The sequence below is a fragment of the Crocodylus porosus genome, unplaced genomic scaffold (assembly GCF_001723895.1).
Source record: "Crocodylus porosus isolate Cpor-Errol unplaced genomic scaffold, CroPor_comp1, whole genome shotgun sequence".
Classification (NCBI taxonomy): domain Eukaryota; kingdom Metazoa; phylum Chordata; order Crocodylia; family Crocodylidae; genus Crocodylus; species Crocodylus porosus.
In genome coordinates this window covers 2,614,921-2,632,091 of record NW_017728921.1, presented here as the reverse complement: position 1 = coordinate 2,632,091, position 17,171 = coordinate 2,614,921, and the positions used below count along the sequence as shown (strand labels likewise).

The window sequence follows — 17,171 nt, the reverse complement described above, 5'->3', positions numbered from 1 at the left end:
TGGGGGGACAACCAGCGCTACAAAAAAAGAGACATGCACACCCCAAAGCCATTCAATTCCAGCTTGCAAGCAGAAAGCTCCATCCCCTTCTTTTTTAAGCCTGAGGTTGCTCTGCCATGTAGGATAGGCTCCCCAGTTGCAGGTAGTGCTGGACGTATGAGCACCTCTCTCCAGCCACCTGCTGCCAGGCTGGTACTGGAGATCCTTCCTGCCCTGACACCCCCACTGCAATGAATGGCTTCAGCCTCTGACACCTCTCCTCTGTGTGTGTCACCTTTACCAAGCAAGCAGTATAACCAGGCCTCTCCCTCCAGGCCCTGGACACCGACGTGGCACAGCCCTTCAGTGGGAAGCCTGCAAAGGGAAATCCCAGGTGCCTGAGCCAAGGCAGCACCAAAGGGCCATACAGACAGGGATGGTGTTCAATGCCCTGCTGCAGTCAGGGACTGAGGCTGCAAAGCCTCGTTCTCACAAAGCGGTCCTCACAGGGGGGGGGGGGGGGGAGCCTGCAGGATTATGGCTGCTAAATCCATTCTTTCAACATAGTGGGGACTTCCCAGGAACATGCCGTTGCTCCCACCTGAAGACGCGGTGCATTATATCCGTGCTGTTCCAGTGTCTCTGTCCTGCAGCTACTTCAGGAGGTGCCACTTTCCTCCAGAAACCACCTTCCTTCCCGAACCCCCCCACTCCCACTGCCTGGTTTTAAGATTCCCCCCTCTACGGACCAGCAGGAAGGGTTCTCCAAAGTACTGACACAGCCTCTCTCCCATATGAAGGGTTTTATACACACCAATGCATTAATCACCACTCCAGCCTGCAACACTGTGTTACAGGCATTCAGTGTCTTTACTTTCCAGGCTTCTGCACTGCCAGGCATCAGGCCTCTCACAGTTGCAATTCCCAAGAGATTTCATGATAAAGCAAAGTTCAGTGAGTTCAGCACCTGGTGGCTCATACTGTGAATCTGGTCACTTCACTGAGGTGCCTCGTGGGAGCTGAGCACGTTTGGGGAAAAAGAATCATAATACAAAAATAAAAATCAAGCCCCTGTTATGTGTCCAAAGCATTTCCGGACATCCTCTCTCCCTGCTTTAACCATAACCCTTCTCACAAACCAGTGCTGCGCCATTTTACACCAAGTCTCTTGAACACAGGCACCTGCAGTGTGGGATGCAGGAGCAATTCTGCAATGTCAGTGCTATGTAATAAAAGGGCTTGCAAGAAAGAGCGCTTATACACACAGAAGGATTAGTCAGGCTACCGCTTCACCCTTGCCCTGAATGACTACAAATAGCCAGGGTCTGAATTGGAAGTTTTTCTGAGGTGGAATGGGATCCTTGAGAATGAAAATCCCTTTATGGGCTTACATTCACTGCCAGGAGAATGTTTTCTTTAGCTGTGTTGATTGCACAGATGTGTGAAGTGCACACCACAGTGTGCCGCTTCTCTCAGCTTTTACTTACTTCAAATTAATTTCCCACTTCATCACGGTGCGGTCATTACCCCCAGCTGTAAAGACATAGCATCCATCATAGGAACTAGCAAGGTTGGAGACACCTCCTGGGTGGCAGATGAAAGCTGAGGATTTGTGCGGGTTACCATCCATAGGCAAAATCTGCAGACCCACCTGGAGAGAAAGTTAGGAAAGATGCGGTAACTGCAGGATGGGGCAGCATGCAATGTCACTGCTAAACACTCCAACAGATACATCTGACCAGACATACAGGGACGCCGTACCTTATCTTTTGCAATATAGGCCAGGTATCGCTTCTGAGGATCCTGACTTTCTGTTACTGGAAGGATCTGTATCTTCTCAAGAGGGGAACCATAGGTTGGTCCCAGAAGCGTCTTTCTAAAGCAAAATACAACATTTTCAGTTGCTCTATGGACCGTGATGCATTTCTCCTCTAGAACGCTTCTGTGCGCTGGTATGGAACTGCACGTGTGAGGCTGAAGGCGTGACTTTACTGCTAGTAAAAGCACACTGGAGGCAGACACGCAGGTGCACGATAACACAAACAGTTATGGGGGAACACCATGTGGGATGCTACAGTGTTCACTGTTTTCCTCCTCTCTAGAAAGTGGGATCTGGTGGTGGCTTGAATGCAGCCCACAGACTCCAGAGCTCTTAGCTCAAGCTTTTCAGCAGAGTCCCCTAATACTTGGCATCCCCCAAGAGAGGAAGTGGGGAGGCAGAGAGAATGACCTCCGAGTGTGAAAATTCAGTGAGGGCAGAGGTCTCCCAGGTACCTGCACATTTTGGTCGTTGCATTATAGAGCTTCATTTTGTACTGATCGTTAGTCGTGAGGATGAAGGACTCCGTCGTGAAGGGCGGGTACCAGGCCAGAGACAAGGGGATGGCGCACTGCTCGATGCGGTCCCTTCTCAGGATCGCCAGCTGATCTTTGCTGCTGCTGCCCAGATCATATTCCACCTGATGGGGAGACAACACATGACAGCATCTGTGAGAGGGCAGCCCAGGCCTGTTCGCATTCAGCTGTTTCTGCCTCTCCAGCACATTCTGCTTTAAAAATGCTAATGCTTTAACCCTTGCAGCAGCCCTGCAATCTGCTGTGATGCAACCCCCACCTGCACCTTCATAATTATTACACACCATATGGATTCAAACTCTCTAAGCTAGTGCAATGCCCACCCAGGAACCCCAAGAGACTCAGCTCCTGCCACGCACACCCCAACATGCTGAATCCTTGAGTTGGTCACCTCGACAGGCCAGATCTGGAGGAAGAATTCCCCTGCAGTGGGAAGGGGAGGCCTGTACTGCAAGGGCAAGTGGGAAGGATCTGGAAGCCTACGCCGGGGTGTGGGACTCTTCACTCCACAGGGACCCCTTCGGTGTTCCTATGCACTAGGTTTTGGGGGGCTGGGCTGCAACACACATCTACAGGTAACAGTCTCCCGTGGAGCATGGAGGAGCTGCAGATTGGATCTGTTACACCCTTTGCTGCTGCTCTACAGTGGCAGGGAGGAGATATGTCCGAGCCCAGTGTAACATCACTTCCCCAAGGAAGACTAGTAGGGAGCACAGGGACAGGGTTAGACTCTGAGCAAACAGGCAGGCCTTGGAAAGGGTTCCGACTGTCAAAGGGAGGCGCTGCCTGGCCAAAAAAAATTAGTGCAGGATGCAAAGTCAAGCACCAAGCTGTGACCTCCAGACATGGAAAGGGACAGATCCATTCACGGCCAACAAGAGTGGTGGAGCAGCTCCCAAATGTGAGATGGAGAAGCATTTCTGAGGCCCCCTCAGCACACTGGGTAATCAAAGACACAGAGGGAATAATGTCATCTGCCCGAGATCAAATGTTGTGTCCAGGCTGGGAATGTGATCCAGGAGTCCTTCCCTCCATAGCCTCTGCACTAATCAGTACACTTTGCTGTCTTTCAGGTTAATGTCTTACCAACAGTCTGTCCTCCCCAAGGCTTAAGAGCCTGGGTTCATTGCTGTCCAACTGGACACCAAACATTACACTTCGAATCGGCTTATAGTGCGCGTGAAGCCCTGCAAGATGTTCCCAGGACTTTCTGCCGTTTCTCAGGGTTACTTTGTAAATAGTCACTGAGAATTTCTCATCCTGTAACAACAACAAAAGCATCTCAGTGTCACATAGAAGGTGCGTCCATTGGGTCCCTGGCTGTCTGCCCATCACACCAACCTTTCTGCCTTTTTAGCTGCATGCTAAGATAGCCACAAAAGAGGAAAGGAGCAGAATGGCAAACATGATAAAACATGTGATCAAGCAGAAAGAATCTGAACAGGACTCATGCATGCCGTGATTAACAAGTAACAAACATGAAGTTCAGCCTTGCTCTGAGCAAAGCCACCGACCAGTCTGCGATATATAAATACAGGCTTCTGCTGTGCAGAGGGACTGCTAACACTGAACCTGGGAGACTCACCTTGCCTCAACGACTCTAGAGCAAACGTGATCAACTTGCAGTTATAAAACAGAAGTCAAAACCATGCTTTTCAGGACTTCCAGCCCCCCGTGGATCTGAGCACCCAATGACTGAGTGTGTAGGGTCTTTCTTACTCACAGATTGTTATCAATAATTACGATTCTACAAGCCCAAAGCAGCCCTGGCGCCTTTAAACACTGCCCTCCATTACACTGACATGAGGAACCGGGTTAATTCACCTGATGGTGATTAAAGCCAGAACAGATTCCTCACTCTCCCAAAGCCAGTTCTGCAGGGATCACAGGAGTGGAGAATAGTCAAAATGTGCTTTTGTCACTGGAGTCAGGAGATAAGGCTCTGACCGGATACAGGGTGCAGGTCTCTTAAGGAGGGTGGTGCCATTTGAACACAGTTGGTCCTCTGAGCAAAACAGCTCTAAGAGAAGGAGACCATTCCAAAGGCACAGGATCACAGGAAAGTAGGGGTGGAAGGGATCCCTCGAGGTCATCTAGTCCAGACCCCTGCTCAAGACACGATCTTCCCTGATTAAACCATCCGAGCCAAGCATCTATTTAACCTGCTTGTGAGCCCCTGGCCCAGCTGTCCTCTCAGAATTACACTATGGGATGGTCTGAAAGCTCCAGTCCCACCAGAAGATGTTACAAGGACAAGAGCCATACATCAACAGAGAAACTTACAGCAGTAGCAAGATACTGGGAGTCGTGGGAGAAGCAAAGATGAGTCAGCGAGCCTCTCGAGTACTTGAACGCTTTACAGTCATCGTCCAGAGAAATACTATCAAGGATGCGAAGGCTTCCATCAGTAAAACCAGCCGCCAGGGAAGAACCTAAAACATGCACCAGAGAATCACTACTCTGTGGTTCAGTCATCTCAAGAAGCCTGAGGCTTAACGTGTAGCAAGACATCAAGATAAAAATACCTTCTGGGTCATAGGACAGACATTGGATGCTGGCCCCAGTAAATATTCTGCTAGTGAGGTACTGGGTTTGCTGGTAGTCCCACACCTTCAGCAGCCCACAGTGACTTCCTATGGCAAGAAGTGGCTGGGTAGGATGGCAAGAGATGGCATTAACAGCTTCCTTCGCCTCCTCCACCAGTTTCTCCAGCTTGGTTCCCTCTGGCGTAACATGCAGCACGGTCGCAGCCAACGTGGAGAGGATAAAATTCCTGTTTGGCATGAAGTGAGAGAGAAGCCGATGGCCAAATTGCACAGGTGCAGACTAGAAAGAGTGCGTCTTCCTTCCTGATAACTGTGTGAACAGCTAGTCTCACCCTGCACAAGAATGGCTGCTCATCCATTCACTCAGCAGTGCATATAATGCAGTTTCCCTGTGTACCAGGTGAACGGCGCACAAACCAGACTATGGGACGGGTATGTCACCAAACTGTTATGGGTCAGTGGTCACCAGCTGGCCTGCAAGGGAGGGGCTGGTTTCAATTAGAGGGACAAATTCTGAGATCTTTACTCAGGTCTCAGTACTGCTACTATACACAGTCCGAGCAGTACCGAGTCCCAGCCCCCACCCCAGTCAGTGGCCAACACGAGTGCGACTCCTGGCGTGGTCACCTACTAGCTCACACCCAAAGCCACCATGGCTGTTAGAGAAGCTCTGGCAACAGAACCCGGGGGCTCCTTGCTCTCAGTCCTGTGCTCAGCCCAAACCTCCTCGCTCTCCCTCTTCTGTAAGCAAGTACCAGATGCTGCCCGCTGTGACGCGGCAGGGCTGGAGGCCCTTCCAGCCACCTGTTCTGCGGCAGAGATTGGTTTCCTGTATTTGGCACAGAGAGCCAGGGAGGAGGGAGGGAGAAGCCATATCCTGCCTGACCAAAGCAGATGCCGCAGTCCCTGGCTAGGCAGAACCACTGTCCCCAGCCGAGATCTCCACTGCTACTGGGAGTCTGGCAGCAGGAGCCAGCGTGAGGCTTCCCTGTGCTTTGCCACCCTTGCACGTTTCCCGAAGGGGCCGCCAGGGCCAAGAAGCTGCAGCAGACATGAGGCTCAACAGCCACAGCTTCACACCCAGGTCTCCAGGCAGAAACACAGCAGGAAAGCCTGTCAGCCACTAACTCATTTCAACAGTTCTGTGCCAGGCAGTGGGTTAGCTCAGTCTCAGGAGGATGCTCACCTGACAATAAAGGGCTGGCCACCTATGGTGCAAGAACTGGAGTAGTTTGAGCGGCAGCTACCGGGATCAGGAGGGCTTTTGGAAAAGGAAATGGAGTAGATGGGCCCCAGGTTGAAGTGGCTGTACCAGTTCACGAGCTGCAGCTGGCCGTCATAGAATTTGATGTGACCTTTGACATCACACATTACAAAATAGCTGAAAGGAAGAACACGGGTCTATTAAGGAAAGCATTTTTAAGAGAGTTCCAGGCAAGCTGATGTTCTGTGGTCCTAGGGCATATTAGGAGGGAGCACGCTTCAGGGGGCCCCGTCCTGAGTTACTTCAAGACTCACAACCTGATCCTGCTCTCACTTCCCCTGATGTAACTCAGGGCTATCCCCACTGAAGACAGCAGAATGACTTTAATGGAAACCTAGTGTTCAGAATCAGACCTTTTCTCGCGAGACCTGCTGCTGGATAGGCTGTGTCAGGTCCACATCACACAGGAGAAAACTGACGCTCCAAGTAGTGGGAATAATGCAGTGTATTAGTAAGAACTAATAAAATGCAGTGTATAAAAAGTGCCCTATTGGGCCAGACCAATGGTCCATCTAACCCAGTATCATGTCTCCAGCAGTGGCACAAGTAGATGCGTTAAAGACACAGCATGTGAACAGGGTATATCTAGAAGGATCTATATCCCCTCTTCCTCCCTGGCATCTATAAATCATGCATCCACAAATGCACAGAACCCAGGAGTCTTGATCTCCAGACTGTTCCTTAAACCTCTGGACACAGCCTCACAACACTGAATTACCATCTGAAGATGCTCTAGTTGCTGCGCACAAGCTAAACATGTGCTTAGTTCCCCAGGAGACGACACTGTCTAGAGGTTTAAGCTTGGAACTAGGAGCCAAGAGTTCCCAAGTCCTGCTCCTGAGCCTGCCACCGACTCACTGTGCAACCTTGGGCAAGTCACTTAAGCATTCCATGTCTCGCTCCCCTCATCTGTAACGTGAGGGTCACATCACTTCACTCACTCCCTTTCCCAGGAGCACCGTGAAGGGCAGTTAATGCTTGGACAGTATTTTGAAAGTGTACAGTTGTATGGAAAGCACAGTAATGCCCCGTACCAAGGGGCTGGGATAAACGGCTTACACTGCAAGGTACGTGCTGCGACTTGTTACTTCATGGGACCCTTCAGATCACGGATGTTGCGTGTGTATTGGTTCCCTCTACTGGTTAAGGTAGGGAATTAACCCGACAGCCAAAACCCATTTGCTCCGATCCTACTTGGATACTAGGGAGCCCTGGTGCTTGTATGTGGGGCACAGGACTGGGGAGTTTCACAAATGCAGACAGCATTGGTTAAGCAAGACACAGCACCGTCCTTTTCCCTCTGAATGAACTCAGTTTCCCCATTGCTTTTCTAAGGTGGTAAGGTCCAACACTCCCTGCCTGCAGGGGTTGCAAAGATCTGCTTTATCCCACTGGGGATCATGGTTCTCTACATTCCCACCACACTCCCTGCTGGCGAAACAGCCCAAGTCCTCTGACATCCATCGAGTTTTCCTGCAGGAATTTGACCCTTTTTATGTAACCCCAGCAGGCTGCCAAGTTCCTTAAAAGTGCAACATTTGGATGTTCATAAAAGATAGTTCAGTTGTGAGCAACAAGTTTTCTGGTGCTCCCAGTCCTGAACTGAGCACAATATTACGAAGGCCCATTAGCTCTGCACATGAGTGGCTATGAGGAACAGTACTTAGAGGAGCATTTTCAGTGGGATTTTCAAGAGTGCTCCATGTCGGCCTCACTTGGCTCCAATAGAACAAAACCCTGTCGGGAGCAGAGCAAGGCCGCTACACAAAGGGCTATTAAGAATCCCGCCTTGACACTGAAAGCAATCCTAACAGAAACAGCTTTACAATGTGTGTAAGCAAAAGAGAGTACGCTGCAAAACCGAGCGTGTCACCCTCACTTGTTTGAGGTAAGCCACAAAACTCACCACCGAGTCACAGCACACAATAACCCGCAGAGAACAATCACATCGGACTCCAGCAGGTCCATGAAAGTCCTGCTTTCATTCCCATCCATTGCCCAAGGAGTTTGGCTTCATGTACACACATGTGGAACGGTGTACATGCCAGGTGGAAAGCAACACACACACACACACACACATTTTACATGCCAGCCACATACACCGAGCTTTTATATAGCTCGGTTTGCAAAGTGCAAGATGGTGAACCAGGAAGGATGTAATCTGTTACCTGTCAGATACTGTCAGCACAGTGAGGGCATCTTTCTGCAGGTGCATCAGTTTAATAGCCTTCATATTATATGGCTTGACGGACAAGTTGGCAGGCCCGGACGGCGGGCAGACTGCATCCCACACCACCAGCTTCCCACCTGAAGTGCCCGTCAAAGCTTGCAAGTTCTTAAAATGGAAAATGGACTGACTGAAGAGTCCTACCACCTTGTTGAAGGTCTGCAAAAGAAGCACAGACCCCCCCCCGCAACCATGAGGTTCTCTGCAAGGTGTACGCAGACCCACTCCTCCAGAGAGGTAATATATTAAGCAACTATAAAACAGGAGGAAAAAAATCTTTGAAACGGCCTCATAGGAAACAAAATGCCTTGTTTGTGTCTGCTGAAGGACTTGGCCCCTTCAGCCTGCTGCTGCTACTGCCCCCAGGGGGTAAAATTCTACCCAGGCCAGAGGAATTGTATTAGTCTTCCACAAAGAAGAGACCAAAATGGCAGATGGTCCCATTAGAGAAATGTTTGACCAGCTGGCTGAGTGGGGAGTTGTTACTGGGTTTTCTAGGTCCCTGCCTAGGTGAGGCAGTGTGGTTGGGAGCCAAGCGTGGGAGCTGAGAACTGCTGAGGTCTAGTCCCAAGGCAGGGACACTCCACCAGCAGAGGAAGGTCTATCGTGCAGGCCAAAGGCAGTGGGTCTCAGCCACAAATATACCAGGACTTCCAGAGTCCCACCCTGAGCTCATCTCCCACCGCGGATTATCCCCTCCACGAGTCAGCACATCCTCTGCGCTAGAGACCCAGGGACACACCGTGATGCGCTGGGACTTAGCAAGATCACTCCAGACAAGACCTTGTGCTTGCTGAATGAGGCAGACAGGCATCACAGCCAAAAGAAAAGCAAAGCAGGGGAAACCTTGCTGCTCATCTACAATACTCACTCTGTCAGTTAGAAGAGGGGCACTGTACCGCAACCCATCACTGTCCTGAGGAGACACACAGAGAGCAGGTTACTCAGAGACAATCATTTTCAAAACAGACTTCAATCAAAAGAGAGGCTCTACTGAACATGCCCATTGCTGTGTTATCTGGGCACCAACTTTGCATCAGGTTGATTATTATTATTGTATGACAGCAGCCTTCAGAGGCCCAACCAAGGTGTGGGGCCTTCTGAGCTGGGCACTCTGCAAGCAGATTGGGAGCAGCATCCCTTGCCCTGAGGAGCAAACAAGACAAATATAAGAAGGAAGAAGAGAAGTGACTTGTCCAAGGTCACACAACAGGTCAGTGGCAGAACCAGGAAGAGCAGGCAGGAATCCTGCAGCCAGGCAGGTGTCCTTTCCGTAGACCATACTGCCTCCCGAGAAGGCAGCGTTCCCATATGCCTTCCCACCCAGGACCTCCGCATGCTCAGTGCATACTGGGGTCCAAGGTCTGTGGATAAAGTGCTGGGCTGACTTTTCCCTGGCAGGATTCACCTGTTCTTGTGTCACAAGGTCTAGAGAACATCATTCCCCACCATTCCCACTTACCCACAGATAAAATATCACTTGAGTTTTACTGTTACTGACAAACTCTCCATGATCTTTTGGATTGAAAGTAATGTAGTTCTGAAAGTAAAAGGGTAAAATCATGTCAAAAACCATGTTGGCCATGGTGTTCATATAAATCAGCACCCTAACTCGCTGGCAGGGAAGCTTGCCACGCTTCAACTATTATCTGCTCCTGTTTGAAATGTCCCTCATCACTGAATTCATCACCTGGGGCACGACTCCCGGTTCCACTATGGTTCTCCTTTGCCTCTCTGAACGTCAAGTGGACAGAACTAGGCCCCTACATAGAAGACTATGAAAAATGGACCTGTTCCAGAGGTCACCCCAGCTGCAGCAGTCACAGACGTGGTTGCAGCGTACTGCTTTATGGCTAGTCGTTGGTTCTCAAGTCCTCCCAGAATCACTGGAAGCAGAGTGGAAACTACAGCAGCCATGAGGCTGTCTCCCTGGCTGAGCATGGCCCTGCACAGCCCCAGAACACAAAGCCAGCTTAGTCCCCATCTACCCTGCCCCAGCCCCAGCCCCAGGTGCTGGACTGGAGCAACTGAGACCAGCTCCTCTGTACTTTACAATGGGTTCCCACAATGCCAACCCCCTTTAACAACCAGATCACTCACCTGGTACCCAAATCTGGGCTCCAGCTCTATGCTACACTGAGGTTTCTCTTCAGGCGAAGTCCACTTCCAAATGCATGCTCTCTGACACAAAGGGGAGAGCAGGGTTACACCAAGGTGACTTTCTACAACCTACTCAACTCAGGAGGCCAAATCCTGCTCATACACAGTGCAGCAGCTCCTGCTGTGGGGTGTCACGGGGGAAACCAAGAAAACCGAGTCCAGCCTGGCCTCACTGGCAAGCAAAACGTTTACACTAAGTGGCAGAGCTCCACACCCAGGGTAGGCCAAGTCACGAGCAAACATCCGGCATTGTCAAGCTTTGCTCACACACTGTCTGGAACTGCAAAGCGAGAGAGATGGGTCTCTGCTCCTCACACACGTTATAAACTACTTTTGCTGTTCCTTCCTCTGTACAAACCACTAACTCTTGGACCACTGTAGACTGGCCTGAGTGCGCAGGATCATGTGGGAAATTATGATACTAGCTGTGGTTTTAGGACTCAGGTGAAAAGGAGCCTGATTGTCTCTTCCTGATCTCTAACGATGAAAAAGAAGGAAGGGACATCATCAACACTGAGTTCAGTCTCCCACTAGCCTAATTCCTGGCACAGTCCCTGGCTTCCAAGTGGGATGTATATTGTATAGCAAGATTGTCTTTGAGGGGAACTCCCTTTCCAGCTGAGCTCCCATTACCTCTTTGCTCAGATCTTAAAACAGAATAGCAATGTAGACAGAAAACAACAAAGAAATCCCTGCCGTTCTCCTGCCTGCAGCGTAAAGCAACTGGACTTCCTGCTGTACTCGAGTTATTCAGTTAGAGAGGTGTCAAAGACAGCATCTCGATTTGTGGCTTAAGCTTGCATCTGAACTTGGCAGCACTCATGGAAACGATAGCCCAGTATGCACTGCTTACAAAAATCAAAACCTGCCAAGGTGGTTTTGCAAAACTGAGCCCACCCTGGTTCTGCTGATCTCCAGTTCACATCCCCCTCTTAGTTACACTAGTGCCAGTTCACCGGCTTTAGTCACTGCAAGACACAGCAGAGAAAACATTTCCTTTACCTGTATTTTGCCAGCGCTGATGGTTGCCAAATACTTAGCATCATGGGAAATAGCAATAGCACTGACCCCATCTCCTGGATGGCCGAATATAGTGTGCACAGGAATCCTGCAAAGCAAAGCAAGCACAGAGGGTAAGTATAGCGACAGTATTCACTTTTGCATTTCTTGCTGTATTCATTTTTGCTTTCTTTTTTCCTCCCCACTCCAGGCAGATTCCATGGCCTGCCATTTTGGGACCCCTTTTTCATCATAATGAAAAAAATTCTACCCAAACAACCCTGAACTGTCATAAACTAATTCAAATAGGATCCCAACAACCCTTCCCAACATCAGCAGGAGACAGACTCCTGTGCATGTGCGGCCATTCAAGCAGGAAAAATTAGTCCTCTGCAATTCCAAGGACTAGGAGCTTGACCCTGGGCAAGGATGCTTGCAAATCTTAGGCTTAGTGAGGGGGTTTTGACCTATCCCAAGGAGCATCAGCATGGAGGCACTTTTACACTGAATCCTCTACTCCATCATCAGCTCCTTTGCAGCCTTGTCCATTTTCCTTGCTTGCTCGCTTGGCCCATGGTGTTATTTTAGTTTGAACCAGAAGCTGGAATTGCTAAATCGAAAGGTTTACAAACAGGGGCTTGATCTTACCCAGAGAAAGCGTCCCACACAATAACCAGATTATCAGGTCCTTGGTCAGCCGTCACAATCCACCGCTTGTCTACACTCACGCACAGGCAAGAAATAGAATTTGAGTGACCCTGCAGAGTGAGAAGAAGTCTGCCATGAAAGATGCAGCAGAAGGTTTAATTAAACCTCACATCCTTTCCCCTGCACCTGAAGAGGCCTCCAGGCCCTGCGTCTCATTCCTTCACACTCACCTTAGCTGCCACCACTTCCCCCTTTCTCTACCCCTTCAATAAACCCCTCACTCCTGTCTTGACCATGTTGTGCCTGAAGCATGGAGGCCATTGACTGCATAACGTTCACAACAAATAACAAAACAGCATCTTTAACAAGGCTGCCATCTAATGTAGATCTGTTTCAGAGATCAGCATTAAGTGAGAGCACTGTTATCAACGCTGCATTTTATCACATAACTTACAACTTTGCCTGCCAGAACTAGCTGAGGGAAATTGGGTGCACATTATGCACAACAAAAAGGGCTCCCTATAGCTCAAGCAGTTTTTGTTGTTTTGTTTTGTTTTTTGGGTGTTTTTTTTTCTTTTTTGCGTGGGGGGGGGAGGAGCATAGACATCAATGCTGCCACCACTCCCTCCCTTCCCCATGCCCCTGCCAAATTTCCAGAGCCCCTGGGAAGCTCCTTCCCTAACTGCACATTGCAATGGGACAGTGAGTGGGGTTTACAGCCTCCAAAAAAATAGAAGTACGCGTTCTATTTTATTTGGGCATGTTATATGGCAGAAAATAAGGAATTCATAAAGAACTGCCCAAATCATGCAGGGGGCTCCACAGCCACAAACACAAGCAGGCTGTAAATATTCCCCTGTAAATAAGAACCAGGTGAGATGAGACCATAACACCACAGGACAGCGAGATATTTGATTATAAGCAGGACTCATGAATGCTCTGACTGACAGAGGAATAAAAATGCAGCTGGCACCAGCTAGATTTCATACACACAAACTGTACAGGAGTCTTCCATTTCCCTTGCTGGATTCAGTACTTGCAGATCATTTTGTGGGGTTGGGGCCTGCCCTTGTAGGACAGGGCGGGGAAGGAAAGGCGCTCTGTACCTGCAGGTGATATTGCCTGTTCCTGACAACATCGTGGATCACAGCAGTGTGAGCGGAAACATACAGGATCACCCTGTTCTCCTCATCGAGCAGGCTGTAAACGGGGAGTTTGCTGTTGTAACCGAACACCCAAGACAAGCTCTATAAGAAAAACATGGTTGTGCTCATTTATGCCAGGCAGCATGAGAACATTTCTGAAGCGGTCTCCTCCACCTTGCTGGCACCTTTCACCTTGAAGGAGCTCACTGCACCTCGCTTGTGGTGGCCTCACTGCCCTCCAAAATGCAGCCACCCCTACGGTGAAGGGTAGGAGCACATGGTGCCACACCAGAGCGAAACCCTTCCCCGCAGCAAACTGCCCTCTGACCCATTCCAGCTGCTTTGGCAGAACATTCGGACCTGGATTTCAGCCCCTTACAGAGGCATCCTGACTTTCAGCTGAAAAAGTGAGTCTGATAGGCAAAGCTGTTTCCCTCTGGAAGCTAAACACTGATTTCATGGGGGAAGTCTCTCTCAGTTATCCCCAGGCTTGGTGTTCCCATTGAGGGTGGCAGGGCTCTGGACTGCATGTGAGATACTCACGAGCGGATGAGTTTTCTCATGCTTCTGCTCCTCAAACAACAAGCCTGGAGTGGCTGAGGACACCGCTGATGCCCCCGCCTCTTCCTGGCCCAGGACAGCACCTCCTTCACTGCTCCGGGATTTCTGCTCCGCTGAGCTTCCCTGGTCTTGGCCTCCCAGACCTTTCTGGTGACTTTCTTGGCCTTCCTGACCCAGCTGCTGCATTTCCTGCTCGCTGCTGGTGGGGCGTGGAGGTGTCAGCCTCTCGCTCCCTGGTGGAGGCTCTGCAGGAGTCTGCTCTTCATCTGGTCCTGTACCCTCCGACGTCCCCCTTGTTTCTGCAGGTTCTTCTGCTCTCCCCACAGATGGGAGCTCAGCAGAATCACACACCTGCTCCCTGCCGACAGGACTCAAGAGCACAGTGGGAGCCACGCTCTCAGGCTGAGTCTCTGCTGGGGGAAGCTGTTCACCTTGATCCGCATCCTCCAGTATTTCTGTGGCTTCTTCTCGTTCGTTGGATGGAGTCTCCAGGACATCAGCTACGGCATCCTTTAAAATGAACAGAGGCTTCAATACATGTTTTGCAAAATCATCTCATCCATCCCACATCATTCCCTCCGCCGCCCCAGCCCCTCAGCCAATTATCATGCCGTGGACTGTCACTCATTTGTACGCTGCAGTCCTACTGGTTATTAAAGCTGCTTTCAGTGCTAAGTTGCACTATAGGTGACGAGCCCGTTTCAAGCCTCCTGTACCCTTTTCTGTGACATCCCATGCAGCAGCTGCAGGGACCTTGCTGTGGATGCCTGCTATATTCATACTCACATGTGAAATCATGGTGCGCAGCTTGCTCTCTTCAGGCGGTGCCTCGGGAGCAGCAGAGTCTGCCTGCGCCATGTCCATGGGCCCCGGGTCACCTTGCGTCCCCTCAAGGGAGGTTTCTGTGACCTGCTTTGGTGACTCTGCCTCCCGAGATGCTTCTTCTTCCTGCAGAGCTCCTGGTGGATCTGCACCATCTTCAGTGCCTCCTCTTGCTGATCCCTTCAACGGGGTTTCACCAGAATCATCGTCCATCCGCTCCTACACACGTTCTTCCAAAACACACGTCAGTGGGTTAAAAGCCCAGCACAGCCTCTCAGTTCTCAGCACTTAACTGTTCCTCCCTGGCACATTTCCTAAACAGATGCTATGTAGCTAGCAACTGGAACCCAGGTCTTAAAGCCTGTTTGTAGCAGGCCCTTCCAATCCCAGCCAAGAAACCTGGCTCAACATGGGAACGGAGGGGCCTAGTTTGGGCCCATTCCAACACAAAACCGTTCCAGCAGTGTCAGGCTCGGGGGCCTCTTCCCCTGGGAGGCATTTCTGAGCCCGTGTCCCTTAGTGCGCCTGATGGACACAGCATCAGTCCTACAGGCAGAGCCACAGGAGGGACGTGCAGGTCTGGGTCAGTGGGCCACGGTGCCAAGAGCGGGGCGTATGTCACTCGCGCACCCGGCACGCACACACACACATATGGGCGACACATTTTGCTTTTACCCCCAACACCCGGCCTGCTTTCCTCCAGCTCAGCACATTTTTCTGCACCAGCCAAGCCACAGTCATCCTGAGGGAGGCCCACGACTGAGCAGGGTTTAACTCGTTAGCGACTCCCCCGTGCCAGAAGCCAGGCCCGGCAGCTGCCTGCCCACCCAGCTGCAGGACAGGAACCCCCCCGCTGCCCCTCTCCCGGCCAGCTCTGCCCGCCCCCAGGGGATGCTCCCGCAGCAGCCCGGCCCCCCAAGCCCCCAGGCTCCCGCACCCCCGACTTCCTTGGGGTCGAGCCGCCACCCCGCTCTCCCCCGGCCTCTCCACAGGGCCCAGCCCAGCTGCCCCCAGCCCCTTCCCCGACTCACCCGCCGCAGCTCGCCCGGCTTCTCTTTGTGGTGATGCCCGTTCCCATGGTAACCGCTGCCGGCAGGCCGGAAATACGGAGCTGCTGCAGGGGAAGCTGCTGCGTGGAGGGGAAGAGGGTCATTCAAGCACCACGGGGGGGGCCCTTGCTCCCCCGCGGCAGCCCCCTTGCCGTTCAGGCTCACAGAGGCACCCACTTTGCGAGCCCCACGGGGCACCAGGGGCCTCCCTGTCCACCCACCCTTGGGACTGGTAGGACTCAACTCGTCACAAGAGCAGCACTGGGGGGTGGCAGCCCTGCCTCCAACATGGCCCGCAGCATCCGTGCTTTTTTTAAGCCTTCACCGCAAGTTTCTGTGGCCCCCCGTCGCCCCTTTTCATTCCCTCTGGTCGTGGTCGCCACAGGCTTCCGAAAAAGACCTGCTGGTTTGAGGCTTGAGATAGAAGCCACAGGCTCTGGCAAGAAGGTGGCACCTGCCCCCCTGCTCCCACTTACCTCCATCCCCAGCCTTGCAGGGGGCAAGCGGGGCTCCCAGCCCCGGGGCGGAGAGCAGGAGCGGGGTGCAGGATGCAGAGGCTCCGGCAGCTCTCGCACGCGGGGGAATCCCTCAGCAGGGATTTGCCAGGGGCTTCCGTTTTCTCTGTAGCTCCCAAGTGGCACAAATGGACTCGTGTGAAGCCCGACAGGACAGCAATCAGCCCTTTGCCCATCAGAAATATGGCGTTTTGCCACACTTTAGCAACAACCCGGGGAAATGCTGAAGGGAAAGGTGGGAAGGGAAAAATACTTCTAATAACAAATCCACCAATACACGGACGCTCATGTTGCAAGTGGCATGGGATTTTATCCCCGCTGTGCTGTAACTCCTGTTGCTTTGTATCAGACAGGTGCATAGGCAACCTTGTATTTTACAGGTAAAAACTATGGGCTCCACTGACATCTACCTCTGCTTGATATGTAGGTACAGTCACCTCTGTTTTCCAAGGACATCACCGGCATCTGTAAAATTGCAAGTACAGAGGAAGAATCCTCTTCCCAGCATTAAGCCCCTATACTTGCGTTTGCTCATTTGGCTGTTTTATTCCCCCCTCCCAAAATCTTTGGACAACTAGTGCTGGTTTCAGCTCTTCTCCACTACATTATGCGTGACCAGGAAAGAGTTCACTGCGTTCCTTCTGCTGGCAAGGAGATTCAGCAATCCATTTTAACAAAGGGATCCTTTTAACTGGTCAAAGCTATGGGTTCAGTCCTGGCAGGGGTTACAGCTCAGCACTTCCCATACTGTCATTTCCTGCAATCAAACATTGACAAACACAGTATTTGTGCACCACAGGTCAAACTTGAAAACCTCATTTTCACATTCATTTTCCAAGAAAAGAGGTCAAGCCTAATCACCAGACCTTAGCTACTTCAGAGCAACCCAAAAGAAGGCAAG

General features: G+C 51.2%; 1 protein-coding gene across 3 annotated transcripts in view; it reads right to left on the bottom strand.

The window, feature by feature from the left end:
• WDR66 (WD repeat domain 66) overlaps positions 1 to 15,837 on the bottom strand; it is a 22,384-nt gene extending 6,547 nt beyond the window's left edge. Inside the window, exons 1-17 of one of the 3 annotated variants that reach the window (XM_019538729.1) lie at positions 15,738 to 15,837; positions 14,671 to 14,936; positions 13,867 to 14,394; positions 13,285 to 13,425; positions 12,179 to 12,288; positions 11,534 to 11,639; positions 10,472 to 10,552; positions 9,834 to 9,911; positions 9,243 to 9,287; positions 8,313 to 8,530; positions 6,067 to 6,261; positions 4,860 to 5,107; positions 4,618 to 4,766; positions 3,421 to 3,594; positions 2,254 to 2,438; positions 1,741 to 1,855; positions 1,467 to 1,630 (exon numbers count right to left, since the gene is read on the bottom strand). In XM_019538729.1, the coding sequence (XP_019394274.1) occupies positions 1,467 to 1,630; positions 1,741 to 1,855; positions 2,254 to 2,438; positions 3,421 to 3,594; positions 4,618 to 4,766; positions 4,860 to 5,107; positions 6,067 to 6,261; positions 8,313 to 8,530; positions 9,243 to 9,287; positions 9,834 to 9,911; positions 10,472 to 10,552; positions 11,534 to 11,639; positions 12,179 to 12,288; positions 13,285 to 13,425; positions 13,867 to 14,394; positions 14,671 to 14,919 (2,786 nt within the window). In that variant the 5' untranslated portion in view covers positions 14,920 to 14,936; positions 15,738 to 15,837. Of the gene's footprint in view, positions 1 to 1,466; positions 1,631 to 1,740; positions 1,856 to 2,253; positions 2,439 to 3,420; positions 3,595 to 4,617; positions 4,767 to 4,859; positions 5,108 to 6,066; positions 6,262 to 8,312; positions 8,531 to 9,242; positions 9,288 to 9,833; positions 9,912 to 10,471; positions 10,553 to 11,533; positions 11,640 to 12,178; positions 12,289 to 13,284; positions 13,426 to 13,866; positions 14,395 to 14,670; positions 15,263 to 15,737 lie in introns of those variants that run through there. The other 2 variants (XM_019538728.1, XM_019538730.1) reach the window with 2 other exon arrangements.
• Positions 15,838 to 17,171: the final 1,334 nt, after the last annotated feature.